General features: G+C 39.1%; 1 protein-coding gene across 8 annotated transcripts in view; it reads right to left on the bottom strand.

The window, feature by feature from the left end:
- Positions 1 to 18,795, bottom strand: part of FAM168A (family with sequence similarity 168 member A) — a 158,545-nt gene that overhangs the window by 29,973 nt on the left and 109,777 nt on the right. For all 8 annotated transcript variants that reach the window (XM_006777948.2, XM_015557486.1, XM_015557483.1 and 5 more), the window contains one exon: positions 18,210 to 18,297. In XM_006777948.2, coding sequence (XP_006778011.2) covers positions 18,210 to 18,279 — 70 coding nt within the window. In that variant the 5' untranslated portion in view covers positions 18,280 to 18,297. Of the gene's footprint in view, positions 1 to 18,209; positions 18,298 to 18,795 lie in introns of those variants that run through there.

Below are 18,795 nucleotides of genomic sequence, written 5' to 3'. Positions count from 1 at the left end.
GGGGGGGGGGGGTAGGAAATGAAGATAAATGGATACATTGGGGATATATTGTGAAGAGATCTGAATTCCAGGCTAAGGGATGGAAATTATTAATAAATAACAGGAGGGGGTGGCACCAGGCTAGCCAAGGCGGGTGCCAGTGGAGGACCCCTGATCGCCCTGCCAGTTGCCCTACAGATGGGCCCTGATTGACAGCCAGGCCTAGGGACCCTCTTGTAAATAAATAAATACATAAATAAATAAATAACAGGAGTCTATCGAAGGATTTTAAATTGGCGAGTTTACAAATACTACTCCAGCAGCCATATAAAAAGGGATTCAAAGTGGGTGAGACCAGAGAAAGAGGGACCAGATAGGAAGTTACTGCAGTAGACCAAAGGCAAATCTAAAACAGTAACAACTAAATAAAGAGAGAGGGAACTACAAAGCTGTTTAGGAGAAAGAGCCTATAAAAATTCATCCTGACAGCAAAATCTCATTTTTATTGCCATGAGCTAAAAGGCTTTGGAATAAGATGGAAATGTTCTAACTGCAGGGCTTATAGGCTTTTTTCTTCTTTTCTTTAATAGGCAGAAGTAAAGAAACTAAATTAAATGGACTCTTGAATTTGTTCATTCCAGAAAAAAAGCCTGAATCTGAATTCCTCCTACTAGCTGGGGGCATGGCTGCTGAGAGTGCCCTGTGGAGAATACAGGTCAGCCAGGCAGGCAGCAGTTCTGTAGCAATGGTCTTACCTGCCCACCGGGCCAGAACTTAAGGTAGCCTGCACACTGGATTCAAGGCCCAGCCACCCAGCCTCCCACTAGTGAGTCCCAGGGACCGTAAGGGTATAAGTGAAGCCCTGTTCTTAGGGCAAAACAACTCCCCAAGGAACAAGAAAGGGGGGAATATCAATTATGCTCCAGGATGTGTTGCATCTTGAGGGAGAATTTACCCGTCCAGATAAAAGACCAGCAATCTGTGGGTCATTCACCCTGGCTGAGCCCTGGGTGAGCCAGAAAGGCTGCTAAAACCAGAGTAATCTTAAACTTGATGTCTTTAGTGTAAAAGCAATTCTAGGAGAAAAGTAAATATATATCATTACCAAAAACAAAAAGAATTTATTAGTAGTAAAAGCTAATAATAAAATTGCTCCTAGGTAAGTATATACGGCCAAGTGTGTGCTATTCCTCAGGGGGCAAATTCTTTTACAAATCTAAAAATATCCCCAAAGTTCCCTATCTGCCAGTATGGGAGAAATTTTTAATGGAAAGCAGATGGTCTATTCTGTTTCAATTGCCACTCCAGGAGTATGCTGCTGCTGCTGCTTCCCCACCCACCCTTTCACACCATCTATAAGGCAGATGGGGAGATACTCAGTACTTTACAGATTGTTTGGTCAATGACTCCTGCCCTCCTGCATTTTTCTTCTAAAAAGAGATAAAAGAGTAAGATGAAATTCTTCAAATTGATTATTTGGTCCGTGAAGCCCTTTCCCTCCCAGGTCAATCCACTCTTTTATTCTGTTTAAAGAGATTTGGTAAAGGGAAGAATCCCACTCAAATTCAATGAAACATATTGGGATACTTGGTTTTCTGTGTTTAAAAAAAAAAAAAAAGGAAGAAAGAAAGAAAACGTAGATCTTCACCTCACATTTCTCCAATTCTAGAAAGACCAAAGACATTTTTTAAAACACACAACACTTTAAAACTATTAGAAAAAATAGAAGAATATCAGTTTGATTTTTGGGATTAGGAAGTATTTCTTAGATGAGACCAAAAGGAAAAACCACAGAATGTTAATTTAATTCATGAAAATTTAAATCTGTATGACAAGATGCTATAACCAAAGTAAAAAAAAAAATCACAGAGAAAAGAGATTTGTAACATGTCTAACAAAGGACTAATATCCAGAATACAGAATTCATATTAATCAAGAATAAGGAAATGAAAATAAGCCAATAGCATATAATCATGCAATTCACAGAATTAACTCAAATGACTAGGGAGAAGGAGAAAAGGAAAATATGTTCGACCACATTAGTAATCAGCAAAATGAACGTAAAAGAAATGAAATAAAATTTCATACCAATCAGACTGAGCAAATTTTAAAATTTGACAATATCAAGTGTTAAGAAGGATCTGAAACAATGGGAATTAGTTAAAGCATTTTGAAGGGCAATTTTGCAATACCAAATAAAGACATACAACCTTGAAGTACTGTTTCTAAGTATATATGCTTGGAAAATTGGAATTTATAGGATGGGCAGGATTCTGTCAGAAATACTTTCTGTCAGGCAAAGATAAAAGGATTGGCATTCCCAAATAAAAATCTATAATAATAAAAGGGTAATATGCTAATTAGACGGGACATCTTCCACATGTCCTTCCTGACGAAGCCGGGGCTGGAGGGAAGCCAGCCCGGGTCCCCAGTGCCTATAGGTGGCCAGAGGAGGGAAGCCCAGGTCCTGGGTGCCTGAGGGAAGCTGGTTCCGGCAGCCTGGGGAAGGAAGACCTACTCTTGCACGAATTTTTGTGCATCGGGCCTCTAGTAACAGTATAAGCAAGTCACAGACAGAAAAACCATTTGAGGAATGACCAGGCTTTTTTCCAAAGTGGCTATACCAGCAGTATATGAGAGTTTCAATTTCTACATATCCTTGCCAACACTTGTTAGTATCTGATCTTTTTTAAAAAAGATTTTTTATTGATTTTTATGGAGAGAGAGAAACACCGGTGTGAGAATGATACAACCATCAGCTACCTCCTGCATGGCCCCCAAGGGATTGAACTGGAAACCTCTCAGTACATGCAACCAACTGAGCCACCCAGGCCAGGGCAGTATCTGACCTTTTGATGACAGCTATCCTAAGGGTGTAAAGTGGTATCTCATTGTGGTTTTTGATTTACATTTCCCTGATGACTATGATTTGTTATGTTGAACATCTTTTTATGTGTTTATTAGCCTTTTATATATCTTCTTTGGAAAACTGTCTATTCAGATTCCTCTTAGTTTGGTTATTTGTCTTTTTATTATTGAGTTATAAAGTTCTTGATATATTCTAGATACAAGTTCTTTATCAGACGGATGATGTGCAAATATTTTTTTTTATGTGCAAATATTTTATCCCATTCTGTGGGATATTTATCCCTTTTGCTTTCTTGATGGTGTCTCTTGACACACAAAAGTTTTAAATTTTGATGAAGTCAAATTTATTTATTGTTTTCTTTGGTTGCTATTAGTGTCATGAACTTGCCAAATCTAAGGTCACACAAGACTTACTTGCAAGTTTTTTCTTAAAGAGTTTTAATAGCTTTAACTCTTACATGTAGTCTCTGATGTATTTTGATTTAAATTTTGCACCCTAGCCGGTTTGGCTCAGTGGGTAAAGTGTTGGCCTGCGGACTCAGGGGTCCCGGGTTCGATTCTGGTCAAGGGCATGTACCTTGGTTGCAGGCACATCCCCAGTGGGGAGTGCGCAGGAGGCAGCTGATCGGTGTTTCTCTCATCGATGTTTCTAGCTCTCTATCCCTCTCCCTTCCTCTCTGTAAAACATCAATAAAGTATATTTAAAAAAATAATTTTGCATATGATGTGAAATATGGGCACTATTTCATTCTTTCATTTGTGGATATCCAATTGTCCCAGCACCATTTGTTGAAAAGACTATTTTTCCCCCACTGAATTATTTTTAGTATCCTTATTGAAAATCATCTACTATAAATGCAAGGGTTTATTTCTGGGTACTCAATTCTATTCCATTAGTCCACATGTCTATCCCTATGCCAGAACCACACTGCCTTGATTACTATAGCTTTCTAATAAGCTATGAGATTGGGAAGTTCTCCAAGTTTGTTCTTTATCAAGATTGTTTGAGCTAGTATGGGTCCTTTAAGTTTCCATGTGAATTTTAGAAAAAGCTTGTCAAAATCTGCAAACAATCTTGCTGGGATATTGATAGGGAATTGTGCTGAATCTGTAGATCAAATCTTTCAATCCATGAACATTGGAGGATTTTCCAATTATTTAGATCTTTAATTTCTTTCACCAATGTTTTACAGTTTTCAGAGTATATGTTTTATACTTGTTTTGTTAAATGTATTCCTTTGATACTTTGATAAGTATTGTATTCATTTGATACTATAAATAACATTTTCTTAATTTCATTTTTAGTATTACAACTATAAGGAAATACAATTGATTTCTGTTTTGTATATTGATACAAATTAATTTGTGTATACGCACAACTGTTTTTTTTGTATCCTGAACTGATTTATTAGTTAATATTTTGGTGTGTGGATTTCCAGAATTTTCTATATGCAAGATCATGTCATCTACAAATACAGATAGTTTTACTTCTTCCTTTCCAATTTGGATGACTTTTTATTTCATTTTCTTGCTCAAATGCCTTGGTTAGAACCTCCAGTTCAGTGTTCAATAGAAGTGGTCAGACTTGCCTTGCCTAGTTCCCAATGTTTAGAGGAAAAGTATTCACACTTTTTCTATTAAGTGTGATTATAGCCACAGGTTTCTCATTAATGTCCTTTTTCAGGCTAAGGAAACTCCCTTCTATTTGTAGCTTGTTGGGTTTTTGTTTGTTTCTTTGTTTAAATCACAAAAGGAAACAGGAGTTTGTCAAATGATTTTTGTGTGTGTATGGAAACGATTATGTGGTTTTTCTACTTTACTCTTTTAACACGGTGTATTGCATTGACTGATTTTCCTACTCTAAATGGATCTTGCGCTCCTGGGATAAATTCCAATTGGTCATAGTGTATAATATAATCCTTTCTATAAGTTACTAGTATTTGTATTTATTTGTTGAGAATTTTTGCATTTATATTCAAATGGGATAATGGTCTGCAGTTTTCTTTTCTCGTGATGTTTTCGTATCAGAGCAACATTAGCCTTACAGAATGAGTTAGAAAGTGTTCCCCCCTCTTCTATTTTTTTTTTTTAAGTCAGGTCCTTTATGTCCCAATTGCATTTTTTAAAAATATATTTTTATTGAAATTTTACAGAGAGGAAGGGAGAGGGATAGAGAGTTAGAAACATCAATAAGAGAGAAACATCCATCAGCTGTCTCCTGCGTACCCCCTACTGGGGATGTGCCCACAACCAAGGTACATGCCCTTGACCAGAATCGAACCTGGGACCCTTCAGTCTGCAGGCCAACGCTCTATCCACTGAACCAAACCAGTTAGGATCTTCTTCTATTTCTTAGAAGAATTTGTGAAAGACTAGTATTAATTCGTATTTAAATGTTTCTAATAACTTACCAATAAAGCTATATGGTCCTGGGTTTTTCTTTGAGGGAAGTTGTTTATTTTTTATTTTTTATTACTAATTCTATTTGTTATAGGTCTATTCAGACTTCTGTTTCTTCATAAGTCAGTGTTGGTAGTTTGTGTCTTTCTAATAATTTGTCCATTTCACTTAGGAATCTAATTTGTTGTCATACAATTGGTAATCCTTTATAATTCTTTTTATTTTTATAAAGTCAGTAGTAATGTCTTTGGTATCATTCCTGAGTTCAGTAATTTAAGTCTTCTTTCTTTTTTTCTTGATCGTCTGGATAAAAGTTGGTCAATTCTGTTGATCTTTTCACAGAACCAACCTTTGGTTTATTGATTTTCTCTATTGTTTTTATATTTTTTAATTTCATTGATTTCTGCTTTAATCTTTATTGCATTCCATTTACTTGCTTTAGATTTAGTTTGCTCTGTTTTTCTCACTGTGTTATGGTAAAAGGTTAGGTTGTTGAGTTAAAATCATTCTTTTTTTAAATGTAGGTATTTATAGCTATAAATTTTCTTCTAAGTACTACTTTAGCTACATCCCATAAGTTTTGATATGTTATGTTTCATTCATCTCCAAACATTTTCTAATTTCCCTTGTAATGTCTTCTTTGACCCATTGGTTATTTAAGAATGGGTAATTTACTTTCCACATAACTGAGTTTCTCGAATGTCTTTTCTGTTATTGATTTCTAACTTCATTTTATGTTTTTATTGATTTTAGAGCGAGAGGATGGGAGGAGGGGCAGAGGGGAAGAGAGAGAGAAAGAGAGAGAGAGAGAGAGAGAGAGAGACAGACAGACAGACAGACAGACATGGATGTGAGAAACATTGATAGGTTGCCTTCCATGCACACCCTGACCAGGAATCGAACCTGCAACCTGGATATGTGCTCTGACCGGGAATCAATCCCATGACCTTTCAGTGTATAGGGCAATGTTCCAACCAACTGAGCCACAATAGCCAAGGCTAAATGCATCTTTTTTTTTTTAAATTATTTTTAATGATTTCAGGGAGGAAGGGAGAGGGAGGGAGAGAGATAGAAACCTCCATGATGAGAGAGAATCATGGGTCGGCTGCCTCCTGCACGCCCCCTACTGGGGATTGAGCCCGCAACGCTGGCACATGCCCTTGAAGGGAATCAAATCCGGGACCCTTTAGTCCACAGGCCGGCACTCTATCCACTTAGCCACACTGGCCAGAGCTAAATGCATCTTTTTTTAATGCTCAAGTTGTTAGCACTCACTTTTACACGCATTTTATCATGAAGCCTGCATCCTTACAGCCTTTCTTTCCCAGTTGTGGGCTAAAGGCAAGAAATCAAACATTTTTGGAGTGTGTATATGTTAAATGTTAATACCTGAATGACTGCCTTCAAACGTAAGCTAAGTATACAAGTAGTGCTCAATTCAATTAAAAATTCACACGAACACTTAATGTGTTCTAGGTGCTACAATAAATGCAAAATGAAAGGACATAATCCCTATCTTCTACGAATTCACCATCTAGAGACCAGCAAGTACAAAAGTAACTCTGGTACTAGGCCTCCTGGGTAAAGGCTATCACAGAAGAAGATACAAAGTGTTGTAGGAGAATAGGAAAAGGAATTTGAGCATTTACTCTAGTTTCCTGTCCCTCCAACCTGGTCTGGCTTTTGAAATGCAAGTTAGCTATAAGAGAGACCTTAAGTAGAGAGTTATTTATGTCCAGGCATTTATCTTCCCCAATTGTTATAATTCAAACAAGTAACACTGTTGTGGACATTGAGAGCAAGTGTCAAACCAAGACAAACCGTGTTACAGAAACACCACAAGTTTTATTTACAGGGAGATCTACATTCAAATCTGAGCTCTTCTATTTATTAACTCTGTAACTTTGGGCAAATCACTTCAAATGTCTCAGTTCTAATGTTTTTAAAAATAGACACGCTCTGCCCTGGTCAGTGTGACTCAATCAGTTGGACCATCATCCCATACACCAAAAGGTTGCAGGTTTGATTCCCAGTCAGGGCACCTACCTAAGTTGCGGGTTCGATCCTGAATCAGGGCCCTTAGGGGAGGCAACCAATCGATGTTTTTCTCAATCTTTCTAAATTCAATAAAAAAACACATATCCTAAGGTGAAAAAAAAAAAGACAGAGTCATTAATCTATTGCTTGGTAAAGATTTTCTGAGTCCCTACTCTCTGTCAGGATCAGTGCCTCTTTTTATTTTTCATATCTGTACAGGGGTTGGCTAGGAGGGTAAGCAGGGCAGTTCTGAACTTGTTTTGTAGGTTCCCATCTAAACATTCCTATCAAGAGTCACGAGAAGTTTCCTATTCTGGCCCTTCTGTAGTAGTGATCCTAGTCCAGTAAGAACAGGGGCGCCCTAACTGGTTTGGCTCAGTGGATCGAGCGTCGGCCTGTGGACTGAAGGGTCCAGGGTTCGATTCCAGTCGGGGGCGTATGCCTTGGTTGCGGGCACCTCCTCAGTGGGGGGTGTGCAGGAGGTAACTGATCGATGTTTGTCTCCCGTCGATGTTTCTGACTCTCTGTCCCTCTCCCTTCCTCTCTGTGGAAAATCAATAAAATATATTTAAAAAAAGAAAAAGAAAAAAAAGAACAGGGGGTCTGAAGGCAGGCAAATGTGGATTCAGAAGTCAGCTGTACCACTTACCAGACATGAAATCTTAAGCAAGTCTCTTTACCTGAGCCTATACAGAATATCCTATACTGTAGGCTAAAAAAATTAAAGAAATAGCATGCAAAATGCATAGCATAAGTATTTGGCACAGAGTGCTAACTATTTCAATAAATGTTAGTCCCCCAACTCTATTCCTTTCATTAAAAGTTCCCTTTTGAAAATGGCTGTGTTTGCCCATGGATTTTAAGGCATGTAATGAAAAGTTTCTAGAGCTTCAATCATGTCCCTAACCTTCTTCCCTTTCCTCTCCCTAACAGGGCATGGCTCCAGGTGATTAGGTAGGCTTATTGCCATTTGGCCAATCACAAGTTGGACAAAAGCAAGCTCCTAGTGAGCATGGCTTTTTGTGGAAACACTAAGTCAGTCACTGTGCTTTGAGTACAGGTAATTTGTATACTGTTGTGTGTATATGTGTATTTATAATCTTTTGTGCACTGTAAAACATTCTTGTCCCTTTTAAAAATTTGTAAATAAAAGTGTCCCCAAGCTTTGGCATTTTTATTTCTCATTCACCTTCAGTTTATTATTTTTGCTTTGTGCTACTGGTTAACAGTGGAGGTTAAAGCAACCCAAATATCTACCAATAGGGCATTATCTGAAACAAATCTAATTTTAAGTGAGAAAACTGAGGCTCTGAGAGGTTAATTTACTTACAATTATGTAAGTGACAGTTAAGATGGAAATCAGATCTATCTGATAAAGAAGAATAAATGTAGGGGAATGGTAAACTCTATTTCTATAAGTTATTTTATTTTTTACTCTTAACACTAAGGAGGCATCAGTAGATCTTTCTTTGTACAGTACAAATTATGCTGTATACTCTATTGGATTGAATTAGAAGGTGCACTGAATTATGGTTAACTCATTGCCTCATCATAACAGCTGAGTAATTAGATCAATCTAATTTTCTGAATTTTATTGCTTGTTTTATTATGGCCTATAATCAGTTGAAATTACAATGGGAAGTTCAAGAATCTTACACAAAGACAACATGAAGAGGAAAGAATATTTCCTAACTCTGAGTAGCTGGATGATCCCAGGCAAATTACTTAACTACTCTGCACCCGTTTCCAAATCTGTAATATGGGAATAGCATTATCTTGCCCTGTAATAACAAGGTGTACTTAGTTCAGAAATCCCAGCACTAGGAAAAAGGGGGATTCCCCAAGGTTATAAGAAAATTACCTGAGAAACACATGCTGGTCAGTGCTCCCAAGAACTCAGTGAAAGGCAAGACCATGCAACCTGTCTCTTAAGCCAGAGGAAGCCCAGGATAAATCCAGATTCCTCCTCCTCTCTCACTCCTCAGATCCAATGTCAAGTCCTAACTTACTCACTCCTATTCCACAAATAGTCAATATCTACTGTATGCCAGACTCTGTTCTCTCTAAAAATGTCTCAAGCATGTCCTCTCCATCCCAAATACCACCCCTAGTTCAATACTGAACTATTTTAAGAGCCTTCTAACTTACCCTCTAACCGCCATTTTCTCTCTCTCCAATATATCTTCCTCACACAACCAGAGAAATCTTTCAAAAATGCCAATCTGGTGGTCAAGTTCCAAACTAAGATAGCAGTTGTTGCCAAGGATAAAGTTCCAAATTTTTCAGTATGCCCTCCAAGTCTGGCCACTATCCATGAAGATGTCCTATTTTCTTTCTTGCCAATCCTGGCCTGGCACATTACACTTAACCAACACCAAATGCACAGCTCTTCTAGCATACTCCATTCCACTGCTCTGTTTCCATGTCACTGTTCTTCAGGCTGTCCTCAATTATTCAATTGTCCTTTCCTTGCCTTTCACTTCATTTCCTTATCCTCCCTTGACCTTTCTCTCTCCAGGCTAGGTCCCTCTTAGCTGGCTTTTCTTGTAATTCTTATCAAAGTATATTTCCATTTTTTTCAAATATTCATGACCCAATTTGGTGTATCTAATATCAGTCCAATGATGACCTTCTAGTTGTGGTGTTCTTTGTTCTTACATGGCCCAGACAGGGGCTACTGCTTGGGTTCTCCCTGTCCAACCCTAATCACCAAGTCTGTGGCTGATGCCGTGTGTCTGACCAAGACAGACTCACCAGTTAACTACCATTTCTCTGCTGACTCAACTCCCAGTGCAGAAAAAGGAGCATAGAGCTTAGGTTCAGATCTAAGCTCTAATCCCAGTTTTGCCATTTTAAAATCTGTGAATTCAGGCAAGTTATTACTTCCATGGATTGAACTTCAGCTTCCTTTTATGTAAAACTAGAGACCCAGTGCACGAAAATTCATGCACTTGGGGAGGTCTCTCAGCCCAGCCTGCACACTCTCACAATCTGGGACCCCTCGGGTAGGGTCCAGTCTGATCTCAGCATGGCTCTGTTCCCACAGCTCCCTCATGCTGCCGCACCACAGGTGGCCAGGGCCCACAGCTCCCTTCTTCCGCCACTGCGCCACGGGGGGCCAGAACCCAGGACTGACTCCCACAGCGGGCCGCCAGGACCCAGGACTGACTCCCGCCATGCTGACCGGGACCCTAGCCTGGTGTTTGGTCGTTTGTCCAGATGTTTAGGTCGTGATGGACCCTGGCTCTTTATATATTAGGATGGAATAATAGTTACTTTACAGAGTTGAGATGATAATAATACAGTAATAAAAACAATATTGTTACTTAGTAGTATTTTGCTGAGCACTGTACATGGATCTTATTTAATCCTCTCACCTCCTTCATGAGGTAGGCTCTACTATTAACTTTATTTTACAGATGAGGAAAGCAACTAGAGAAGCTAATTAACTTGCCCAAGCCATTGTGATAGACCATTGTAATAACCCCACACTCATCCCAACCCACTCTGCCCTTTGACTACTGAGGTTGGAAAAGTGAAATACTTTCTCAGCCTTCCTAGCACTTAGGAATAGCCAGGTGGCCCAGTTCTGACCAATGACATATACACAGAAGTCTCCTGTGGGAATTTTAGGAAAGCCTTACCTTCCTAGTAAAAGAATGAACATTACTGATGTTCCACTACAACCCTTTTTCCTACCTTGATCATAGATACGACGCCTATAGCTATAGCAGCATCTAAGATCAAGAGGGAAAAGTCAGGAGTCAGAGGACACTGTTCTTGAAATCACTGACCCAATAAATAAATACCACCTGCCATTGATCTCCAGACTTCTTTTTATATGAGAAAAATATATCCCTTATTTGTTTAAATTACCATTAGTCAAGTCTTCAAGTAGTATCTTCAGGCACTTTATAAGTGATATACAGTAATCAAATGGAGCTAAGATTCAAAACTAGGCAGTCTCACCCATTAAGTTATATGAGAAACACTTACCACTAGATCTGGTAGGGAATAGGTACTCAAATTATGAAAATAATTACAATAATATAAATTACTCAACCTTCCTCTTTGAGGCTCCAAGCTCAGGCAAACTCAGGACTGTCAGCATCCTAAATCACAACAGAGTTGTATCTTTTAAATACTGTACCCAGCCTCTTCTCTGCATTTCTAAAGTCAGTTCTCCCAGCTTAGAGTCAACACTAAGGAGGGATGAGGGAAGGAAGGTCTGGAGTCAGGTCTTGGCTATTAACCCCTACGTATCTCATGGGACCACGAAGACTCCAGGCCTCCCACCATGCAGATGTAATATGACAGTTCAAGGAACTCAGCAAAAACTTACAATCATGACTGCACTTGTGATGCAGTGAAGGCCTAAGCTTCTCTCTGACAGCCAGAGACTTTTGGAGGTAACAAGAAGTGTGGTTTTGAGCTTAAACAAGACCAAGGATTATTGATTTTTCTGCCTCTTTTCTGCTGAGAGCAGTAATAGCAAAATTTTGATTTAGACACTTAAATTCAAGTACCTCCCCTACCAGCTGAGCAATTTTCAAGTAATCATACTTTTGACCTCACCCAACATGAGTCCTTTAAAGCCCATTTTGGGGGCCAATTATTTGGTTTTCCTAAGATGCGCAAGGAAGAAGATAGGATTGTTGACCATCTTCTTGAAACTGTAGCTTCTATTCCTGTGTCCAGGGTTTAGAGCTGCCTACTTACAGACCTCTGAATCTATCTGAGAAAGGATCTTCCACTCCTATCATAGCTGACACATGTGTCATACCGAATACGTGGCTTCTGTTTCTAAAGCTGTTTGGAACTCAAAAGGTATTTTCCATAGGATTATGACATTCATGAAAGTAAGATTCCCAGACAAGCACATAGAATTGGGAGAAGAAAAAGCCTATTTATTGAACACTTACTAAGTAATACATATGAGCATCAGAATCATCTAGGGAGCTTATGAAAACAGATTGCTGAGAACAACCTCCAGAGTCTCTGATTCAGTAGGTCTCGGGCAGGGCCCAAGGACAGCATTTCTAACAAATTCCTAGGCCTGGGACTACACTTAGAAGCTACTGACTGCTATAAGGTATAAATCAGTCACTGAGACTTTGGAAACTCACAACTAGCCTTCAGATGTTGGAAAAGACTCTCCAACTCTAAGAAGAGATTCACAATACCATGAAATTAATCTTGCTTACAGTCTTTTAAAAACAAACAAACAAACACACAAACAAACCCAAACAACCCTCTCCAACACTCCCTTCCCCTCCTCCCCTAAAAGCCAGTAGTGACAGGTTTCTTCGTGCTTCTCTTTAAGGACCAGATTCCAAATATTTCAGGACCCTGGGCAATGCCTGTGGGTCTTCAGAAGAGAAATTCTCTTAGGAGCTCCAGGCAACACACCCTGGAAGAAAGGACAAGCCTACAGTGGAGGTTCACCAATCTCCCTAAGTGTGTGCACAGACCATGTTATCTGCTACTAAGAAAAGAAAAATATTTAAAAGAATGATTCTCAAGGTTTGTCCAAAAGACAACTGTGCTCACGATAGTAATGATCAGGGGTGAATGGGTACAAGGATGGAAAAGAGAGAGGGGATGAGAATGTATACTAGGGGATGAGTAGAGAAACAAAAACAAACAAACAGATAATTCTGAGATACCAGTAATGGCAGCTTAGGAGCTGTCAATGGGATCCAGGTGGACTGAGACACTGATTCCTTAAGCTCTCAGGGTATCTGGGAAGGAAGTGAGGCACAGGGGCTCCTGGGCAGCTTGTCTTTTACCCAGAGTTCTCTACAAATATCATTTTCTGTGTGGAAGCACTGGCTTACAGCTAACCGTGGATCACGGCTTTAGAGAACAAAAGCGTTTATTCTAAACTCTGGGGTTACTTTGCCAGAGATTTATGGACTTCAGAAAAGGCTTCAGTATTAGGGGCCTAATCATTTATTCATTCAGCCAATCGATATTCACTGAGAGTTTACTTTGTGTTAGGCACTGAGGATACAGTGAGTGCCTGCAAGAGCAACGAGTGTTACAGAAACATAAACAATTATAAGGCACCAAATAACATAAACTAAATGTAACTTAGTGGTAAGAGCATGAAACATCCAAATTTAGACTTGGTTCTGGCTCTTGTGCTTTCTGGCTCTGTGACAGGAACAAGTCTTCCATTTTTCTTGATTTGTGTCCACATATATTAACACTTGGATAATAAGGATTAAGTAAAATAATGATGACACAGTTCTCAAACTGGCACAGGTACCCATAAGAGTACTAAACAATACAGGTACATGAAAGCCCTGAAATAAATATGCTGCACTTTTGGGGGATGTAAATAATAGAATTTTGAAGATAAGACATAAATTTCAAATAAATTTTAACCTTGGAGTACCTACTCTGGACTATTCCCCCATCAATGCAGGAATGAACTCCTTCTCCTCTGATGTCAGATACACTTGGGTAGGAAACACTGTGCATGGCTGACGATGCATGCTCAACAAATAGCAACCATTACTGTTAATAATAAATAGCTATTATTATTAACCCATCCACAGCAACAAACTTACTCTGCAGTGCACGGGCCTAAGAGGGTGTCCTCTTTACCCAGGCATCCTTTGTTTCTAAGCTCTGGACTTCTTCAATTCCTGCCCCCAAACCCTATAATTACTTGGGAAGTGGAACTCCAGGTAGCAGGCTTATTCATAGCCTGAATGGGAAAGTGAAGGCAAGAAGATATGGCAGGATTTGCCCAGTATCTTGCAGTCATTAGTAGCAGAACCAGACCTGGAACTAAGATCTCATGCTTCAAGCCCTAGTTCCATACTTAACTTCTCAGAAGCCTTTCTTGACATCAACCTCTGATAGAGTTGTGGCCTCTCCCCTAAATTCACCATGTTTCTACAGCAATCTGTACATCTATTTATTATATTAGGTTCTTGGAATACAATGGCACATCCCTCTACGATAACTCTTATCTTGGTGTACTATAATTGTCTCCTTATAAGTAGAGTCCATGGAGGGATTGCTGGCCAGGAACAGCCTTCTAGCTCCTCAAAGGTGAGGCTCGCTAGTCCTAGAAATTGAAAAGATAATCCTCTTCCCTCGCTTATCACTGGGAGCTGTGAAAGGAGCACTTTTTTTTTTCTTTTAGATTTTTTTGAATCTTTTTTTTTAATCCTCACCTAATGATATTTTTCCATTTATTTCTTAGAGAGAGTGGGAGAAAGAGGGAAAGACAGAGAGAAATATCGATGTGAGAGGAACACATCAATTGGTTGATTCCTGCATGCACTCTGACCAGGGCCCAGGCTAGGGAGGATTCTGCAACCAAGGTGCCCTTGACCAGAATTGAACCCAGGACCCTTCAGTTCACAGGCTGATGCTCTACCCACTGAGCCAAACTGGCTAGGGCAAAGGAGCACATATTTTAAGACAGATCAGCTTGCTATAATAGAAAGCACATATAAAGACCCAAGTTCAAATTTTTCCTCATCCTTTAAAAGCTATACTAACACTGGTCAAGTCATATGACCTGAATTAAACTACCAGTTTCTTTAACTGTAAAGAAAGTGTACTACTGAGTGTATGATTAATAATATTATAATTAGTATATATATGAAGTACCTAAAATGTAATTGTCAAGTATTTTTTAACATAATCATTACTGTTACTAACAATAAATGTTTACTCTAATGTACTGTATTTGGCATTCCCACTTGGATCTTCTATATCCAGCAATGTGAAGGAAAAAATAACCTGAAAATTTGCCTACTACATAACACCTAGAAAAACTTGATCAAACAAATACTTTACGTTATCTAACAAATATAGGCAGAGTTGAGACTTTAAGAAAGAAAAATATCTCAAGGGGTTAAAAATACAGAGGAAACTAAAAATCAGGCCCTCTCTTAGAGAGCTTGGACTGCTTCAGGAAGGTTTTCTGGTCTGGGCAATCCAAGGGCTTGTTTTTCAAGTCACAGAGTGTGGAACATGAGGCTTTGGGCCTTGGAGAGGCCCACTCTCTCTAATTCAAATTCCCCTGCATAAAGCTGGGACCTTAGAGAATATCATATTGTCAAAAATAAATAAATAAACTGGCTCAAAAGTACAAAGAGACAACAGGAAGCTTAGGTTAAAAAAGAAAATTTCCTTAAGAAGTTGAACCTTGGCCTCCACCCTCGCTCCTGAGCAGCTGGCAGGCACCAGAGATGCGGCTGGCTCAGCTTCGTTTCCTCTCCTTTTTCTCTCCATTTTTCTTCTCCTTCCCCGGAGGAGAAAACAAATAAAGAAGAGCAAATAGCCACACAAAAGAAAAAGAAAAAGAAAAAAAAAGAATATGAACCCTTGGTCTATGAAGATTGAATTTATTCTAGTTGTGTGTTTATACTACCTGTGTGGTCCTAGAATCTCAGGCAGAGAAATCAACTTAAAACACAGTTCCAGGCTGACAATATTTCTTGGTGATTAGTAGAAACAAAGGCAACCGGTCCTCTCTTCCTCCAGAGAAGTACTAATCACATTTAATTCTCATGACTACTATATGAATTAGATGATACCATTCCCGCTTAGAAAAGAAAAATTAAATTTAGGGAGGTTTAGCAACTTGCCTAAAGTCACCTCACTATTATGTAACAAAGCTGGGATTTGAACCTGGTTGTTGTTCATTCAATCGAAACACATTTACCTAGTTCTACTATGTGCCATGCAAAGACAGATCTATTCCCTATCCAATATACCACACTGCCTAATCTTCTTTGTGCAAACAATTAGATAAATGCAACTATTTTCTTCTTTCTCAAGTTTAGCAGTTCAGTAAGAATGAATGCAGTCAAGAGTCAAAGGAAACCACAGGATTACTCTGGGCTCTGTTTCCCAAAGCAGCTCAGTCCTCTTCTGGCAAAGGAACTTGGGTTGCTGAACACTCTGAACTGGAAAGGGAAACAGCAACAGGCTCCCTAAGCTAGTGAGGCATGGGGTTTTGCCCAATGGGTCCTTGTTACTGGAATTAATTTTATTAGAATAAATACACAGAAGTTCAAAGAGAAAATGTTTAACATTAAGGCAGACTTGGGATAATAAAGTTGTTGTGATAAACACAAACATAAAACATTGAAAGTTAGTAACGACAGCTACAGTTACATCAGGCTCAACCTCTAAAATATTTCTGAATGTTATTTAGGAGCATTGAGAAAAATCCTGATTTACAAGTAAGTAGCTGCAAATGTTAGCAGTATTTTAAAATTAATATGCATTCTTAGAAGCTTAAAGTAACACATTGATCATCTTATGTGTATGTGTGCTTTATATAAATAGTTCTAAATATTTTTAAAATATAAGATAATATATTTGAGGAATTTCTGAAGCACCCTTAGTGCTCTCTCTTATAGGACAGTTGGAACAACCCAGGAGTTCCCTGAGATCCCTGCCACCAAGACCATTATTAATCTACTTTTTGAACTTCATTTCTCACTTTTCCCCTTTTCTACTCTTCACTCCAGCTAACCTCAAGTATTGACTATACCTTGAGCATACTTTCTTACTTCCATGTGTTTGTTCATACTGTTACCTTCACCTTCGACTTAAATTCATGATATTTTTGAAGGCTCATTATATGTTAAGCATCATGCTAGCAACTTAATATATATTTTCTCACTCGCTTTCACTACCATACATCCAACCCATCTTTATTTATTTGTAAATCATAACAACCGTTATTAAGCACTTTGTACCAAATATATACTGAGTGCTTTACACTAGCTCATTTAATCCTTACAGCAGCCTTATGAAATGAGAGCAATACTATTGCTCTCATTTTATAATGAAAACACTGAGGCTCTCGAAGATAAAAAACTTGCCTAAGGCCAAGTAAGAGAGAGAATGCTTCCTGGAAAAGTGCTATCTGGGCCTCAAGCTGAATTCTTGAAGAATAAAGTGAAGCTGTCAGGAGACAACAGCATTCGAGACAGAGGGACAACACGCACAAAGGCAGAGAAGTAGGAAAACAGTTTGGTATGCTGTTCAGGGGGAAAAATAATCAGCCTTCACAATCAGCAGACCTGGACTCAAATATCTATTTTTATTTTGTATTGTAGCCTCTTATTGTAACTATGACTTTCTCATCTGTGACATGGTGATGATAAGAACATTACAGAAGCCAAAACCGGTTTGGCTCAGTGGATGGAGCGTCGGCCTGCAGACTGAAAGGTCCCGGGTTTGATTCCGGTCAAGGGCATGTACCTGGGTTGCGGGCACATCCCCAGTGGGAGGTGTGCAGGAGGCAGCTGGTCGATGTTTCTCTCTCATCGATGTTTCCAACTCTCTATCTCTCTCCTTCCTCTCTGTAAAAAATCAATGAAATATATTAAAAAAAAAAAAAGAACATTACAGAAATGCTTTAAGATTAAAGTGCCCAGTTCTGACCAGGTGACTCAATTGATTGGAGCATCGTCCCATAAACCAAAAGGTTGCAGGTTCGATTCCTGGTCAGGGCACATACCTAGGTTGTGGGTTCGATCCCCAGTTGGGGCACATATTTGAGGCATTCGAGGCAACTGAGTTTTTCTCACATAGATGTTTCTCTTTCTCTCTCTAAAAACCCATAAAAACATATCCTCAGGAGAAGATTAAAAAGAAAGAAAGATTAAAATGCCCAGCACAGGCCCAGACCCATAGTAGGTACGCAATAAATGAATGTTACCTCCCTTCCTTTCCCTTAGCTGACAATTCAGTGAGCATTAGTCTCAATAATGTGATTTCCATGTCCACTGGACGTCAGACATATCTCCCTTCTACAAGTTTGCAAGCTTTACCAAACAAACCTTCTGGAGGCAGAGTACACCAAAAGTCATTCAGCAATTTATTTGGCAGTGCCCTTAACCATCATTTCTCAAAATGAGAGCCATTCTCATACCACTCACCTGTGTAAGCCATGTTCTTAGGGTTGCCATAAGGAGCCCCAGGCTGCACGGGGCTATACACAGGGTTCATTGTGGAAGACTGAGGATCCTACAGAAAAACAAAGAAAATAGCATTGATTATTAATTGTTCATTCTCCCTGACATCAGTTTCCTCCCTATAATTTAGAGTTTATAGTAGAAACAGGATTAAAACAAAAAGCCATTTGTTTGTAGTTGGCCTTCTGCTAGACACTTTTCCCAATATACAGATGAAGATATTAGGAAACAGATAACACTTGCCTAACGTCAACCCAGGCCATTGTCTCTCAGCTAGTACTGGTCCCACTATCACAGATGACTCTGTCACTAGCATGCTAACCTCTCTCTTGCTGTCAACATCCTGATGTAAAATCAATCAATTTAGCCTCTCTGAGGTCCATTTTAATTCTAAGGATGCTAGTCCAGGAGCTTGGAAAGGGTACACTTCTATTCCCTAGGGGAGCCCGAATGTCTGATGAACAGCACACAGAATTCTAGAAGGAAGAGTAGCAAGTGTCTCATCCACCCTTAGCATCTGCAGAGGACAAGATACTAGTTACTAACAGCT

This window comes from Myotis davidii, unplaced genomic scaffold (assembly GCF_000327345.1).
Source record: "Myotis davidii unplaced genomic scaffold, ASM32734v1 scaffold169, whole genome shotgun sequence".
NCBI lineage: Eukaryota > Metazoa > Chordata > Mammalia > Chiroptera > Vespertilionidae > Myotis > Myotis davidii.
This window is presented reverse-complemented; position numbering and strand designations above follow the sequence as displayed.